The 17319-nt window shown below is 43.5% G+C and overlaps 1 protein-coding gene across 1 annotated transcript in view; it reads left to right on the forward strand.

Moving 5' to 3' along the window:
• Positions 1-17319, forward strand: part of LOC309329692 (uncharacterized protein) — a gene marked incomplete at its 3' end in the record, with an annotated part of 64179 nt that overhangs the window by 20737 nt on the left and 26123 nt on the right. Inside the window, exons 19-36 of the mRNA XM_081840707.1 lie at positions 445-507; positions 1848-2062; positions 3107-3210; positions 4524-4642; positions 5023-5190; positions 6298-6503; positions 7938-8032; positions 8176-8282; positions 9549-9728; positions 9949-10157; positions 10813-10916; positions 11074-11192; positions 11512-11679; positions 12895-13097; positions 13733-13836; positions 14608-14723; positions 15507-15665; positions 16673-16872. Coding sequence (XP_081696833.1) covers positions 445-507; positions 1848-2062; positions 3107-3210; positions 4524-4642; positions 5023-5190; positions 6298-6503; positions 7938-8032; positions 8176-8282; positions 9549-9728; positions 9949-10157; positions 10813-10916; positions 11074-11192; positions 11512-11679; positions 12895-13097; positions 13733-13836; positions 14608-14723; positions 15507-15665; positions 16673-16872 — 2639 coding nt within the window. The remainder of the gene's footprint in view (positions 1-444; positions 508-1847; positions 2063-3106; positions 3211-4523; positions 4643-5022; positions 5191-6297; positions 6504-7937; positions 8033-8175; positions 8283-9548; positions 9729-9948; positions 10158-10812; positions 10917-11073; positions 11193-11511; positions 11680-12894; positions 13098-13732; positions 13837-14607; positions 14724-15506; positions 15666-16672; positions 16873-17319) is intronic.

Below are 17319 nucleotides of genomic sequence, written 5' to 3' on the forward strand. Positions count from 1 at the left end.
ATATTTGCCTCTTGCTGTGGTCCTTTGGTGTCAACCGGCTTCGGATGCAGCTTTCAAGTGTGAGTTACAGAATCATAGAATTGTAGAGTTGGAAGGGACCCCAAAGGTCATCCAGTCCAACCCCCTGCAATGCAGGAATCGCAGCTGAAGCATCCATGACAGTTGTTTGAATTAGCATGTCCTTGACTTGATGGCTTTTTTGGGAGGGAAGCCATAAGCAATGACTCTTTGAACCAGTTTGAAACCAATGGCATCTTGTTGTGTAAACCTGCCCTTGCCATATGACTGCTTCAGAGGATGGGCTGTATGGGGGTAGATGGATGGATGGACGGACGGACAGGGAAATAAGCCATTTCTTAGATTTTAATAATATGTGCCAAAGCTATGTGAATGTCCCTGTCCGTTCACGCCCTCTCCAGTAAGTATAATAATAATTTTTATTAGGCTACCCGAAGATACCCAGAGTCTCAGAAACCGAGACTCAGAGTCAGACGGTCTTTGACTCAGGTAAGGTCTTTTGCATCATGGAGCAAACCCCATCTTAGGCAAGCAGATGGGATGGAATGGCATTTTAATTAATAGCTTCTAGAGCAACTGTTTTTTTTGGGGGGGGGTGTTGTTTTTTTTGCAAGGTCTTCTAGCAAATAGAACCTTATTGACCTGGTGGTTGGTGTCTTGGTGGCCAAGGGAGTAGTGGTCTGGTTTGATATACTTAACAGGCACCATGAGCTACACCAGGATAGGCCAATGTGATGCCCTCCAGATTTTGCTGGGTCACAACTTCTACCAGCCCAAGCTATCACAGGGAACGGTGAGGAATCCTGGGAGTTCCTGGGCACATCTGAGGGGCACCGTGTTGGCTACCCCTGTGCAAAAGTTGTGCATGCTTTGGTGAGTGCCACACTGTAGAGCAGTGGTTCTCAATCTGTGGGTCCCCAGATGTTGTTGGACTATAACTCCCATCATCCTTGAGCTCTGGCCTTGCTAGCTAGGGGTGGTGGGAGTTGTAGTTCAACAACATCTGGGGACCCACAGGTTGAGAAAGACCACTGTAGAGGAATTCGAAACACCTCATGCAAATTGGTTTGGCTGTAATGGCTTCCTCCAAAGGTCCCCTGGGAATGATCAATGAGCCATTGACCAGTTCCAGCAGGTTCATCTTATGCTCTTACTAGGGGCCGCACCCCTAGCTTTCACCTTTAACCCCAGGTCTCTGCCTTCTCCCCCTCCTCTGGTGCAACTCTCTTGCACATAAACTATCCCACCATCATCTGCTATTGCTTAAAACAGCCATTTCCCTCTGTGTCCCTCCCTGCTTTATTTAAACTTCTGCTGTTGTTTTAAACTGCCTCTTGTTGGTATTCCCTCTCTTCTCCTTCCTCTGCTATGGCCAGTGTTGTTGTGCAACCTGCCTTCACTTTTGCTTCCCTACCCCAGCTAGAATTCATGCAAATTGTGATGTGGCACTGCAAATCCTCTAATTTGAGCTGCATGATGACAACCTTACATCTCTCTTTATATAGGGAGATCTCTAGGAAGGATGAGGAAAAAATCCTGAGTTCTACTGGAATTCAGTGTAGACAAAACTCAGCCAGTGGTCTGGCTTGATAAAAGGCAGCTTCATAGGTTCACTTAAGGGAAGGGGTGGAGCATGATTCAAAAAAGTACCCACCTTGCATGCGAAAGGTCTTCAGTAGGTGCCAAAAAGACAACAGGGAGGTGCCTGTCTGGTATTCAAGGAAGGACCCCGAAATTTAAAGCAGTAACAAGACCTTCCCTGATCTCCGGCCCTCTGCTCTCAAAATCTTCCTGCCAAAGTTTGTAATCATCTTTCATTCCCATTTTAGCCCAGTTCTGTCAGCATGTTCAATATCTCAATGGATGTGAAAATGGCCATGCTCACCTTGACGATGGAGCGCTTGAGCGTGGCATTCTCAACCTTCACCAATGCTGATTTTCGGGTCTGGTTTGAGGATAGATTGGTGGTCGCCCTGTCCAGTGTGAATGCAGAGTTTCTTGGGAAAATCCCCAAAAGTATATCCTGCGAGGCATACAAGTCTGTGTGAGTGTTGACCTGTTCTTTATTTTGGGGGAAGGTCCCCTCCGAACATATTTATTTATCCATGTTTTATACTGCTTACTGTGCTATAAGAAAACACCTCTGAGGGATTTACATAAAATCTGGACAGAGACAGCCTAACCTCTGTCATCTATGCTCTGGTCATCTCTAGGTTAGATTACTGCAACGTGTTAAATGTAGGTCTGTCTCTGGAGATGGTTCAGAAACTTCAGCTGGTGCAGGATTCAGCAGCGAGCTTGTTACTGGAGCAAGACAGTTTGAGCATAGAACATGAATCCTGGTCCGACTGTACTGGCTGCCAAGTGCTTTTTTGGCCCAATTCAAAGTGCTAGTTTTCATCTATAAAGCCTTAAACAGCTCAGGACTGCAGTACCTCAAGGACTGGTTTGCCCCATATGAACCAACCTGGACCCTGTGAATCATCATCTGAAGCCCTTTTTCATGTGCCTCTTCCACCAGAGGTCTGGAGGGTGGCAACACGAGAACCGGCCTTTTCTGCAGAGGCTGCTTGCTTCTGGAATGTTCTTTCCAGGGAGGCTCGCCTGGCACCTCAGTTACATATCTTGAGGCAGAAACATTCCTCTTTTCCCAGGCCTTTGTCTAATTAAACAACCTATGCCCTTTTAAAATGTGTGTGTGGAGGGGTATTGTTTTTGTTTGTTATCATGATATGTATTTATGTGTTTTTATATGGTAAACTTCCCTGAGATCTTTGGATGAAGGGCAGAATAGAAATTTAAACAACACAGCAGCAGTCAATGTGATTTCCTAAAAAAAAACAGATTAAAATTTAGAGTTGTGTCCAACATTAGGCCTACTCAGAGTATACTCAGTGAAATTAATGTGTGTTACTAACTTAGCAGTTAAAGGGTTGGGGCGATGGAGATCTAGCTTGTCCCTGGACTAGCCAATGGAGAACTCCCAACATGCTCATCACTCTTCCCAGAATGAACTGGGGCAATGAAACTGGTTTAAATGTGTATAGTGTGTATATATTCTAACGTTGCCTTTTCCTTCTTATCCCAGGATTACTGGGATCAACAGAGGCTTCTCTGAAATTCCACAGGAAAGGAAGAAGGATTGTGTCAACTACATTGTTTCTTTCCTAACCCAGAAATCTCAGACCACTGGTAAAGAACTGGGTTTTAGGGCAGATCTGTCAGGAGGAAAATAGGAGGAGTGAACAAACAGTGGTTCTCAATTTTTTTTTATCTGGGCCACCCTTTCCAAATAAAAATTTGCTCGTGCCACACCAGAAATTGTTATTGATAAGAACTGCATTGGAAAACAAAAAGAAACGACTCCTAGCAGTGCTTGATTTATAACAATTACCTTATAACATGATCATAGGACGTCCAGAAAGTATAAAACAATGCAGCTACATAAGATGAATCATTCCCAAAGTATAATTTTAAATGAGCCTCTTACATGTGTACACGAAGTATGTCTACAAACTCAGTAAGAGGTGTGAGCTTCCTTTTGCCAGGTAATTTGTATTAGATCTAATCTGAGATAAACAAACTCTCTAGTCTCATCTCCTCATCAACACAAAGAAGCCTTTTTCTCTTCTGTTCTTTCGCATTTGTCAGAGTTGAAAATCCCTGTTCACAACATGGGGAACTGTAAAATAGCCAATGTTTGCACAGTGATTCTGGATGACAGCTAAGATTGTCCTCAGTATCACTTGCTGCTCTTGCTCTCATTTTGAAAGGATATCTATCCATATTCTGCAAATAAAAACACTGTTTTTTGATGCTGTACTATACTATACTATACTACACTACGCTGAAATGTTTGAATGTTTCCTGGATTGACTGTGAATCTTCATGCTGCTCGTCCGATCCTCTTGTGCTACACCAATGTGGTGTGCCACACTTTTTGAGAACCACTGAGCTAAAACAAAGGGGGTTACAGTGGTACCTCAGGTTACAAACACGACGAGTTACAAACACTTCGGGTTACAGACTCTGCTAATCCGGAAGTAGTACCTCAGGATAAGGAGAGAAATTGTGCCGTGGCAGCAGCAGGAGGCCCCATTAGTTAAAGTGGTACCTCAGGTTAAGAACAATTTCAGGTTAAGAACGAACCTCCGGAATGAACCAGTTACGTAACCAGAGGTACCACTGTATTTGGAATGCACAGGCCTTAGCTTTTCATTTATTCATTTCTATACTGCAAATGCATGTGTAAATATATTTATGCAGCATATAAAATCTGAAGTTAAAAATGAGAATTCAATTAAAGTCAAATACATAAAATGTTCAGGCTAACTTGCCAGAATTTAGTCCTGGAACCTATTTTTGATGCCAGTTATGTGGGCCTTTCGAATCCTGGAGAGGGGAATTACTGCTCTCTCTCCATCAGCAAAATGTCTCGGGCCGGCCCTGACATTCTCCCACTGGGCAGATAAGTCATGACTTTTGCTTCCGTCTCTTCCTTCTAGGTCCTGCCTGCTTTGGCCAAACCACACCCAGAAATTGGCTACTCACCTACTTTGGGCAATTCTATACGGAAGTACCATACGTTCAGCTGGTTTCATACTATCGCCAAACATTTGATGCTGTAAGTTAGTGCTTGCAAACCAGTGGGCACATTTGAAATTTTGAGAAAGTGATGTGGGCGCTAGTCACAAAATGGCTGCCAAGTGGCATTGTGTGATGGGTGCAACATCTAAAATCTGAAAATGCTCTCCCCCTTTTGGTGGAGGTGGGGGAAAGCACCTTTGTGAACCGGAGCTGTGCTAGCATTCACAGAAAGAAGCGCTTTGAACCTCTCTACTTTTGGGAACAGATAGGAGGGAGAATGTCCAGTCCTGGCATTCAGGGGCATGGGAGCATGTTCAAAGGGTGTATTCACTGTGGGAGATGCTGAGCCAGTGCAAGCAGGAAGTGAGCAGAAAGAGCAAACAGTCCCTTCTGACATTCTGACATTCTTATTTCCAGTACGCAGTATTGGATCTTTTAACTCCGATCCAGATTGGAGACATGATTGTACATTCAAACACCCTGACCAGCATGGATTTGGCATTGCGCCTTGTCAACTTCTTCCAAGAAAGCAGTGTTGACTTTGTCCAGATGATTCTGAAGCAATTCACCAGGGCTGCAATTCAGGTATTTCCCTTGAAACTCTTGTAGAATATTTGGAAGGGGTCCAAGGGTCATTGAGTTCAACTCCCTGCAACGCAGGAATCACAGCTGAAGTTATTGTGATTAATGTTAAATCTCTGTCCCACCATTACTTCCAATGAATCCCAAGGCAGTAAACAGCAATGCTGTGGAGGGATTTGTAAGCGGGTGAGTGAGGTGTAGAGGGAGGGGGGGTCAGGGGTGGCGGCCAGGCAAACAGGTAGCCAGGGTTGGCAAGGGGAATGAGCAGGAGCGATAGCCCCTAGTACTATAAAATTGCCAAGTGATGCTGTTGCCTTGGGTTCTGACTGTTAACTCACTTAACGTGTGATATTTTACTGTATTTTTGATTTTTATGGAAGCCGCCCAGAGTGGCTGGGGAGGCCCAGCCAGATGGGCGGGGTATAAATAATAAATTATTATTATTGTTGTTGTTATCACTAACTCTAGCAAAACAATCAACTCTTAAAAACACATGGGAACATAGTTATACAGTTAAGTTTAAATTAGGTATCCTGTCTACAATTAGGGACATTAGGAAAATATATACAGTGGTACCTTGGTTCTCAAATGCCTTGGTACTCAAACAACTTGGAACCCAAACACTGCAAACTCGGAAGTAAGTGTTCCAGTTTGCGAACTTTTTTTGGAAGCTGAACATGCTCCGTTTTGAGTGCGACACTTTCATTTTGAGTGTTGCGCTGAGGTCTTTTTTTGTTATTTATTGTGCGTTTTTGTGGCTCTTATTTTGTGTGACTGTGTGGAACCCATTTCAGCTACTGATTGATTGATTGTGTGACTGCAGTTCATTGTTCATTCCTTTCATTTTATAGATCAGTGGTCTCGTTAGATAGTAAAATTCATGTTAAAATTGCTGATTTAGGGTCTGTTTTTAAAAGTCTGGAATGGGTTATTCCGTTTTGCATTACTTTCTATGGGAAAGCGTGTCTTGGTTTTGGAATGCTTTTGGTTTTGGAACGGACTTCCAGAATGGTTTAAGTCTGAGAACTAAGGTACCACTGTATAGAGGATTCTGTGCTTTTCATTTAGAAACTGATTCCTTGGAGGTGTCTTTGTTTAATCCTTCTGCAGCACAAGATGACGGTCCTCCCAAACACCGAAGTTGCGCAGTTGCTCTTGACAAATTACCTGACCCTTGCGTCTTCTCAAATGGAAACCTACACAGCAGCAGACTGGAACACCACTTTTCAAGGGGAACTGCGCTTCCTCTGCTCTGTGGTCAATGCAACAACCCTTGCTTACTTCGCCCCCCAAAACTACAACTCCTTTACCGCCATGTAAGTCTCGACATGAGTTCACTGGGGATGAGGGAGGGATTTTGTTTGGTCCATTTCTCGCTGTGGGCTGAGCCATTTCCAATGCTCATAGAATCTCATAGAAGAATCTTATAGAATATCATAGAACTCTAGAGCTGGAATCCTGCCCACAGCCGTCACGGGTTATCATTTATTATTCCTATGATCCCTGTTTATAAAGCCCAATAAAAAGTTATTGAAATAAAAATTAATTTAAAAAGGAAGGAAAGGAAGGTATTGCAGATGTGCCAGTGTGGATAGCTGTTTAAACCATGGTTTAATGTGATGAGCACAAACTGGAATATAGCTTGGCAAGCGATAGGTTTGTGGACTCAGGCCTCCTCTATTAGGGCGTGGCGTAGCTAATTGGTATATAACCCCAATTAGCCGTAGCTTAATCGAACGGCAGCCCGGCACGTTTCCCTCTAGCTGCGCCTCCTTGCTGCTCCGCTCTTGCGTTCGCCACGAATGCAGAGTAAAACACAGCGTGCTGTTGCTCCTCGGTGTTTAAAAGATCAAACACACTCAGTCATTAGTGTGTTTATTTGACAGTCTTTATTCAAGCAGTAAAACAATAAAACAGAACTCTTCAGACTTTCCCTGGACTGCTTTGTCTCCTTCGGAAACAGAGACAAACAGGCAGTGGAGTAAAGCCACTCCCTCAGTCATGCCTCAGGAATGGAGAGACGTCATCCAGAACTCCTTAACCCTGTGAGTTCTGCAACCATCCACATCCTCTTCCCCACGTGGCTAAGAGGAGGTGTTTGGAAATTTTTATTTGCAGTTTTGTTTAGTACAGCTTGTTTCATCCAAACTGACTAACTGGTTTATTTGAAGCAAGTTAACTTGAAGCCATGGTTGAAGTTCCCTTTGACTCCAGCGGGAACTTTCTCCCTAATTCAAAGAGAAGATACAACCTGCAGATCAGAAGCATAGCAGGAATTTTGTCACATTAGATAGCTCCTATCTCCTGGACTTGTGCACAGATTGGAACATGACTCCCAGTGAAAAAGATGCACTTCTCTGGATTTTGCAATGTGGGCAAAATTGTGCATGGAGAAGCATGTGTTTTATGTGAATGATAGGTACAAAATGTACATTTTACTGGTGAATGCTTTCAAAAGCATTGAAATGTGTGTATATTATGAAAATGGCATGCATAAAACGCATACAAAATGCATTTTAAATGAAATGGGAAGAAATGGCTTATAAGGGGGCAGAACAGGATGACATCACACAGAAGGGGGATGGAATGAGATGGAACAGCTGGTCATACTCTTGAGGCATATACCATGTGCAAGCGGATAAGTGTGCCCCAGAATCCCTTGCAACATTCCACAGGATGGCAAGCTCTTAGCAATTGTATATGTGTGCCTGTGTGTCGTTTCATCATCTTTGCTCTTTGTGTCATGACAGTGTTGCTGGGCTTAGTGGAGCACATTCCCAAATGGCAGAACCCTTCAGGAGAGCTGTCGTACTGTGGATCATCCAGAACCTCAAAGACCTAAAAGGTAACATGACCAAAGAAGCCATGGGGAACATGTAGAGCAATCCCAGAGCCCCAGCTACTTAAAATGTCCCCTGACAAGTATCAGCGGCTTCTAGTATAATGAAAGGCTCAAATATTTCCTGTGTCCTCTTATTACCCATTCAGAAAAGCCCAGTGAACCATTTGCTGAGTGGATCAAGTTTGCCTGGGGCTCGTTCTTCAAAGACGCCACCTTGGGAGAAGTGGAATCCATCAAGGAAGACTTCGATCCTGTAGGTTTGCTTTCTTGATGACCAGCAAATTTTGAAAAATGAAGTTGTTGCCAAGAAGGCAAGACTCAGGGGCATGTGGGTTGTGGGTGCAGAGCGGAAAACTGAGCATTCAGACAGCGACCCCGGGGGCAAAGTTTCATGGAAGGGGCAGCCCCCTACTTGTAACAAAGCAATAAAATGGCTGTTCTTTGCAAGGAAGGGGGGAATGTGCTGGTGCATAAAAATTAATACTATGCTGCATAGTATTAATGATGAAGATGACAAATCTTCTTTTCTTGTATATGCTCCTTACTGTATATACTGCTTATCTGAGAGGTTTACAAAATATAAAACAAATTTGTACCCCAAATTGTGTCCCAGTAGCCTGAGCTGTTCCCCCACCAAAAGATATTACAAAACTAATTAAATAAATATAAATTAACCCCTTCCCTTTTTGACCAGTATTTTAGGATTCAGATTATATTTCCCTAAAGCAAAATAAATTTTACAAACAGGATTAAAAACCTTAAGTTTATATTTGATCTATTTCCCCCCCTTCACAGCATTCATTGTTTTTATAGCCTATAATTAAAGCAAAAAAAACCCCTCCGTCAATTAGTCCCACATTTAGTTTTTCTTAATTCATCTAACCCTTTTTCAATTGATCCTATTTTCCCTTGAAAAGACTGAATCATTTCATATGTCAAGTTATCTGTATGGAAAGCTGATTGTTTGCCCATCTCGCTCAGTATTGTCTACTCTGCTTGGCAGCAGCTCTCTAGGGTCTCAGATTGATGTCTTTCCCATCATTTCCTACTGAGTTTTTGTTTATTTTTTTAATGGGGGGATGCTGAGGATTGAACCTGGGACCTTCTGCCTTCAAAGACCTAAGGTGCACCCACTAATCATTACGTTTACCCAAAAATGGGCTGTCTCTTATTGGTAAGGTAAAGGTAAAGGGACCCCTGACCATTAGGTCCAGTCGTGACTGACTCTGGGGTTGCGGCGCTCATCTCGCTTTATTGGCCAAGGGAGCTGGCGTACAGCTTCTGGGTCATGTGGCCAGCATGACTAAGCCGCTTCTGGTGAACCAGAGCAGTGCACGGAAATGCCATTTACCTTCCCACCGGAGTGGTACCTATTTATCTACTTGCACTTTGACGTGCTTTCAAACTGCTAGGTTAGCAGGAGTCCCTTATTGGTATAGCAACATAAATTGTATGTTATCCCTATCTATTTTTGTAATTAAGTGAAAATCTATGATTGAGTAGTGTCTATGTTTTCTAGTTTGCCGTCTTGAACACCCTGAGCACTGAACAGCTGGTAGACGTCATCACGACCTCGGACGCTCTGGTCAATGTGACAACCCTGAGACAGGTTCTGTTGAGCCTAGAGACTGGCCGCTCTGAAATCCCACTTGCAAAGATGGATGTGTTCTTGACAAGGCTCAATTTCATCCTTGAACAGGTAAGTTCCAAAGAAACCATCAACTTCCAGCCCCTCCAGTGTGAAGCAAACATCCAGGAAGCTTCAGTGGAAACAAGAAGAGTTTTGATCGAATCAGCAACATTTCTTGGGGTGGTGCTGGTAATATTTTTGCTCTGCAGATGCCCTCCCATCTGGTGTGTAGATTTGCAGCAGCCTAAATCATCGTTTTCCTTCAGAACCTTTCCTCCCCTTTTTGCAGAAGAACATCCCGGGTATCAGAAATGCCGAGGTGAGGTTGGAACTGCTCAGCACCATTTTCAGAAACCTGGCCCGCCATTTCCGTAAATTCACTGCTTTGGACTACCAGAACTGGTTCACCAAGAAGCTGAAACTCCTTTTGCCCAGCATCAATGTGAACCTGCTCCAGCTGATTCCTCTCGATGTCAGCTTTGCCTCCTTTCGCGCCATGTAGGTGTCACCTTTCATTACTTGTCCCATCAATTGCAAGTGGCCCCTTTGGATCAATCAGCTTCAGATTTCTTTGGTCAATCTGCTTCTCATGTAACATTAGAATTGGAGTAGAGTCGAATGGTAGAAACTGGATGTTGGACGATTCAGGACAGACTAAAGAAAACAATTCTTAACACAGTGCATACATAAACTATGGAGCTCACTCCTGCAAGCAGGCCCAGATTAAGGTGGTTGCCAGAATACGACCCCCCCCCCCAATTCTTCCCCAAAAGGAATGCATTAAATAAGGTGCCAGAAAATACACCACAAAGTCTAACAAATTATTGCATAAGAATAAAATAAAAAATAAAAAAATACTCTGAACACATGCAATTTCACAACTGTCAGAAAAGCACAAACAAAAAAGCATTTCACCAGACTTAATAAACACACAAAAAGCACGTGCGTTTTCATATTTGAAACTCACCTCCCATTGCTCACTTTTGCTCACTTCCTAATGGGTCAGTTATCAGCTCTTAGCCTAACTTACTTCACATGATTGTTGAGAAGATATAGTGCCTGCTATTAGCTATTTATGGCAGATAGCTTTAGCTCTTTAAACTCCAGCTGTCTGGTATTTACTTCGTTTCATTTCTCTCCTGTTCATTTGCAGATTTGGAGGTTTCGATCAGGTCTTCCCAGAGTTACCCGAGGAGGCATCCATCCAGATGTACAATTTGATGAAGAGAATAATGCAATTCCAAATCAATGCCTCAGGTACCTGCTTCATGGAATTTAGGGGTGGCAGTGCCTGCTGTGTCATGGCTGGCTTGGGATGTTGCTCTGGCAGATGAGTGGTCTGCTAAGTGTGGTGAAGACTATCTGTATAAATGAATATTTCTGTGTTTTCGTTTTGCAAATTTCTGATTTTTAGGGACAGCATTCCCTGGTGCTTACAACAACAGCCAGAGCTTCCTGCAACTCCTCTTTTACAGATTTGTGCGTTTTGTGCCTTACACTGATTTAGCCATCTTATATCCGAATTTTAACGGGGTAAGTGAATATTCAGGATGAATTTACATATTCCCAGAAATGAATTGGTGCTTGATGGTTAAATCAGATAGATAGGTTGTGTTCTAAAAACTCAATTTTCCTTCATTCTTAAAAATAGGTGTGTTTTTTTTAAAAAAATGGTTGATTGGTTTCACTTGACTTTCTTGTAGTTCATGACGATAGCGTTCATGGCACTAAGCTAGAATTAGGTTTCTTTATAAAAATGCCGACTGAAGAATATGCCTGTCCTTGCTCAACCAAAGCTAAATTTCTTGGATGTCTGCTGAATCTGTTTCTCCATGAATTTTCTCCCTGCCAGTTTGAAGCCCTCTCTGCCCTGACTCCAAAGCAAATGGGCGCCATGATGATTTTTACAAACGCATTCAGAAATGAGCGCCTTGCTGTCCAGATCTTGGCGGAATTAGAGAAGCGCCCCCCTGAGGAAATGAGGGACTTCACAGCTGAGTTCAATGCTGCGGTAAACCAGGTAATTGTGCTGCGCTTTCACCTGGACAGGAAAGTATCATTTTCTAACTTGCATCAAATCTTTTCTCCTCTCCCTCCCCCAATCATTTTGCACAGTCAACACTGAACAATTGCACTTTTCACAAAATTCATTCTCCCTGCACTCTTGAACTTGAGGAAGGTTCTAGCTTTGTAGCAGAAGATATGTGCAATGGGTCATGCGGCCTTTCCCTGGCTGGGAACGGAGAAGATTGTGGGATTATTGTGGCAAAATTTGAGGTTGTATACCAGCATACAGTTCTTTGCTGCCGTTTTCATGGGGGGAAACATAGTGGTACAGCAGCGAAAAAGCCACACTGTTCCATAACACAACAGTCACTGCAGTGTGGAAGGAATGTTAGAAAGCAGGACAGAAGCAGTGACAAGTGTAATCAAGAAAACTAGAACATTTCCCCCATGTTTGAATGCACTCTCAGCATAGATAAGTTGGCCTAATGGTCTGACACTCTCTCTCTCTCTCTCTCTCTCTCTCTCTCTCTCTCTCATTAATTCAGTTTTACGTTGTACAATTAAATTCAAACAACAGTCATAATCATCAACATTTAGGATTCATTGAATCCTTAGACTCCCTCCCCCTTCCATGGTTTCCATTGTCAAACTTCATCTACCACATCATATAATTTCCCATATTTCTTAACTCAATCCATTTTTATCTTAGTTTTTAGTACAAGTGTTGCTAAAATCCTGCCTATGTTTTTAGTTGTTTACAGTAAATTTATACATTTTCCCCATTCCTTATTAAATTCTCCTTCTTCCTGGTTTCTGATCTTCCTGGTCATTTTCGCCATTTCAGCGTAGTCTGCCATCTTTATCAACCATTCGTCTCTGGTCAGGACTTTATCTTCTTTCCAACTCTGACTCAGTGTCAGACTGCTTCCTGTGTTCCTCTGTCTTCCCCAAGCTTGTGCCCTTCAAAAGTTTTGGATGATGAATTTCCTCAGTCTTGGCCATCATTGGAGGGACCGGTTTGGGGGAGATCGCACTATACTTAGAATTCATCCCATTGTATTTATCCATGAGCTTGTTTTACAGGCAGACAGTTTCATAAAGAGTTCCACTGCAAACTCTCATTGAAAAGCTAGAATCTCCTCACATCTAGATTTGGATTTTGCTGGACAAACCATCACCCGCTAATCTTGCATGTGCCTGGAACGCCACCTGTCCATTTCCCTTGCAGAGACAGCTGTTCGTCCTCCCAGACCTCCGGATCCGTAACTTGATCTTTGAGATGGTCTTCAAGACGCTCAAGTTCAGCACCTTTTCTGCAGATCAATACTCATTCTGGTTTGGCACTCAGCTCCAGTTCCTCCTGCCATCTCTCAAACCAAAGGACCTGCTGCTGATTCCCCTTGATATTGACTGCCAGTCTCACCAAAATTTGTAAGTTTGGGAAAACACCCTTGTCTTTTTAACCTTATCACGGTAGGGACAGTGGAGAAATTGGATTCAGTTCTCATTTAAAGATATTTTAAATTTTCACTTTCTGAAACAATGCAGAGCACAGCTGTCCTTTGAAATTTACACTTCTCCGAATTTTGTGGTGCCATTCTCTAGCTAGGTAACGTGTACAAAGAATGCCTATACTAGGGTAAAGTGTGCATTTCAGAATGCATGTATTAGTGAAGCCAGATGCAAAAATTCCTTTTATTTGACTTAACTGTTTTGCAAAAAATGTGTCTATTGGGCAAAACAGCATGCAGAAAATGTATGTTGGAGAAATTTGCACTAAAATACTGATGATTTTCACGAGGGCCTCTTTAAAAATAGAAGGAAATTGCAAATGATGTGGCAGTGGAATTTAAGAATTGGAAAAAATGAGAAATGAAGAGTCATCAATCCCTACATCCAGATGGTGCTTGATAGCTTGGTCCACATTTATGTCCCATCCTGTTTGTCTTTCCTTCCATCGTTCACCTCTGACCTGGTAATGCCTCTCTTTCTAAAAGGGCATGAACTACGCTGGAGTTTTGGGACCCCATTTGATACAAGCCCTTCACTATCTTTGTCTTCCTCAGGGTGCAAGCGATGGACAAGGTGTTCGATCGTTTCACAGAGGGGCAGAAGAAGGCCATTCATGCGAGGATATTCAGCTACCTGGAATCTTATCAGGCAGATCAAGGTATCAGAAGACGGGCTCTTTGTTTTTGGAACTTAAGAACATGACCCCAACCAAGCGGCTTACTGGATTAGACCAGTAGTTCCCAAACTTTTTTGGGCCACTGCCTCCTTGGTTCCCTAATCTCATCCCCAGTGCCTTCTACCCTACCCTATAAAAGGCATTATTCAGAATAGTGGTTTGCGTGACCCACTAAAGAAGATAATAACACAATGAAATTCAAAACACTAACAGTTAATTGCACAATTATTCGAATGAAAACTATTTAATTTAATTCATGTAACAAAACAGATGAACTTGTGAACCCAGCTTTTCAAAGCCTGATACCCATTTACATCTCCAGCACCCCCTGCTGTCCCCTTGCCTCTTAGCACCCCACTAGGTTAACCCCACCACCCCACAAGGGGCAGTACCACCCACTTGGTTAAATGCTGGATTAAACCAAAGCCTCATCTTGCTCTATGGAATTCAATAAAATACAGTAAATAAGAAACAAGAAACAAGAAGAAGCAATAAAAATATAATTAAAAACTGCACCGCATCTAGCACAGAATGTTACAACTGATACTACAGGCAGAGAAATAAAGAAGCAATCCATGGCAGAAAAAGTTGGGAGCCACTGTTCTAGCTGAAGAACTAAAATTCTTTGAGGGATGCTGGCCCTGCCTCCCCCAAACTGCATGCAGCTTCACTCAGAAGGTCCTTATTCTTCTGCTTTTCTAGGAGAATTCAGGTTTGCTTTCCCAGTGATCAAAACTCTTTCTTCTCTTGCAGGGGTCACATGCTCTCCCAACACCAACAGCAGCCAATGGATCCGCAGCAACTATGGCCAGTTCAGTGCCTTTGCCAGCATCGCGGAGTTTTTGGCAGTGAATGTGAACTTCAATGGGGTAAGGGAACCTTTGCCAGCAGGGGTTGTGCTGGGGGAAGAGGCAGATTGTAAGCCCTTGAAGTGGGGGCAAATTGGAGAGACCAGTCCTTGGAGAGCGGCGCAACTTGACCATAGCATGATGCCTAGGTTCTAAACTCCACTGTCAGAGGTAGCATGTCTCTGGGTTCTAGTCACTGGGAATCTCAGGTGGGGAGAGTGCTCAGGTCCTGCTTCCCATTGGGATGTTTAGTTGGCCATAGGGGATGCTGGTCTAGGCAGGCCTTTAGTCTGATCCAGAAGGCTCTTCTGATATGCTTATGATGTTGGGCTAGAGACCCAGCCTGGAGAGCCACAGATTCCCAGGTACACAACATTCTGTTGTGTACCAAGTCTTTTTTAAACATGGGTGGCGCTGTGGGTTAAACCACGGAGCCTAGGACTTACCAATCAGAAAGTTGGTGGTTCGAATCCCTGTGACGGGGTGAGCTCCCGTTGCTCGGTCCCTGCTCCTGCCAACCTAGCAGTTTGAAAGCACGTCAAAGTGCAAGTAGATAAATAGGTACCACTCCGACGGGAAGGTAAACGGCATTTCCGTGCGCTGCTCTGGTTTGCCAGAAGCGGCTTAGTCATGCTGGCCACATGACCCGGGAGCTGTACGCCGGCCCCCTCGGCCAATAAAGCGAGATGAGCTCCACAACCCTAGAGATGGTCACGACTGGACCTAATGGTCAGGGGTCCCTTTACCTTTACCTTTACTATTGGTTGCAACTGTACATGAGCAGCAAAATGTGCACCTTTTCAGATTTCGGCAATGGCAGAGCTATCTGCAAACCAGCTGGCTGAGTTGGCGGTGGAATCGGGAGCGCTGGCTGATGGGAGTGGCATCATGGAGATCATGGGCAACCTGAAGACCGTGGAAGACCTTGCCATATTCTTGGGCAAGCTGAACACCATTGCCCCGGTATGTGGCTGCTCTCTGGGAGATTTTTGGGGGGCTATTTATTTATTTCATAAAATTCATATACTGCTTTATTGTGTGTTTTTTTAAATCCTGCATCAAAGTGTTTTACGGAAAGAATAATATAATAAAATTATCAGTTAAAAGCCATTAAGAACAGCCATTAGAAACCTTTGGAAAACAATTAAAATCAATGATAAGATGCAAACCAGATTAAAAATATATGTCAACATTCTGCATGTCTGGGTAGACTTGTCTAAACAAATATTTTTTTAGCAGGCACTGAAAAGGGTACTGCAAAGGTGCCTGCCATTTGTCAATAAGCAGAGAGTTTCCAAGTGTAGGTGCTGCCACACTAAAAAATTGGTTTCTTACAAATGCAGAATGTGTTATGTGACACTTGTCACAGTGCGAGTTCCACAGATAGGGGAAATATGGGGTAAGGGGATGTCAAAGATTATACACAGATTTGACTAGCTTATGACTGCACATAGCATGTTGCCTTGTGGTATAAGGTAAGCCTGATTTCTTACTAGAGCAGCTTTCCTCACCCTGGTGCCCTTTGCAGATGTTTTGGACTACAACTCCCATCAGCCCAAATCAGCAAGCATTGTGGTCATGGCAGGATGTAGCATTTGAATAAGTAGTAGAAGCATACCTGGTACTTTACAGAATGACATAGCGACAGAAGACAGGTGCCTCCATCAAGGAGATCACCATGTAGACTAAATTTCAGTGGCAAGCTAAGGGTAGGGGAGGAAAGAGACAGGCTAAGGGTTGCAACAGATCCATTTGAGTAAATGTTCCACAAATTTACGCTTCATTTCAGTTGGCAATATGGACTAGGAGATTAAAGCAAAGGATCTGGGGGAAGAGTAGGTTGCAAGAAGGGCCTTGAAGGAAATGACATGGAGGCCCCACCTCGCTTTGGGGGTGGGGTGGGGTTCCAGGAGCACCAGAGCATGTGCAGAGTTGTTTAATGAATACTGGGTGGCGATTTCTGTTCACAGATGGAATTGCAAAGCAGTTCATACGCCGGTTCCATCTTGAGCATTGCCTTCCAAAGGATAGCGATCAACTTCCCGAAGTTCAAAGCCAGTGATTTTGCCTATTGGTTCCAAGTTATCTTCCAGAATGTTCTGCATGAGTTCAATGAGACCCTTGTGGTGGACATTCCACTCAAGATATCGTGTGACTCCTACCAGAAAATGTGAGTGCGTTGCGTGGCATGGAAATGAATGCTTGCCTCAAACCTGAACCTACCTATCAGGCAAACAAAGGCAATAACAGACTGTTGGCACAAAAATAAATAAATTGCTAGCCATGTCAGTCACACCAAAAGAGAAATATTACGGGTGATGGCAGGAAGGGAAGCCACCCAACACTTCAGTCAGAAGTGAGCCAATGAGGATGACTCAGAAGGATGACCCAGATTAGTATCAGCAATTTTCTAGGGTCAGATGACACTTAATTGTTGGTTCCCTTGTGTCAAGCACTGAAACCACCTGGGCTGAAAACTTCCTCCTGGCCAGCTGCAGTGCTGTTGTGCAGTGAAGCGGCAGGGTGGCCCAGGAAACAAGGTGGCCAAGTCCTTTAGCTGGTGTCACTCCTACAAGTCCCCTCCAAAAAGATGCACATCTTTGCATCTGTGAGTGCA

The sequence above is a fragment of the Podarcis erhardii genome (genome assembly GCF_964252035.2).
Source record: "Podarcis erhardii genome assembly, chromosome: 14".
NCBI lineage: Eukaryota > Metazoa > Chordata > Lepidosauria > Squamata > Lacertidae > Podarcis > Podarcis erhardii.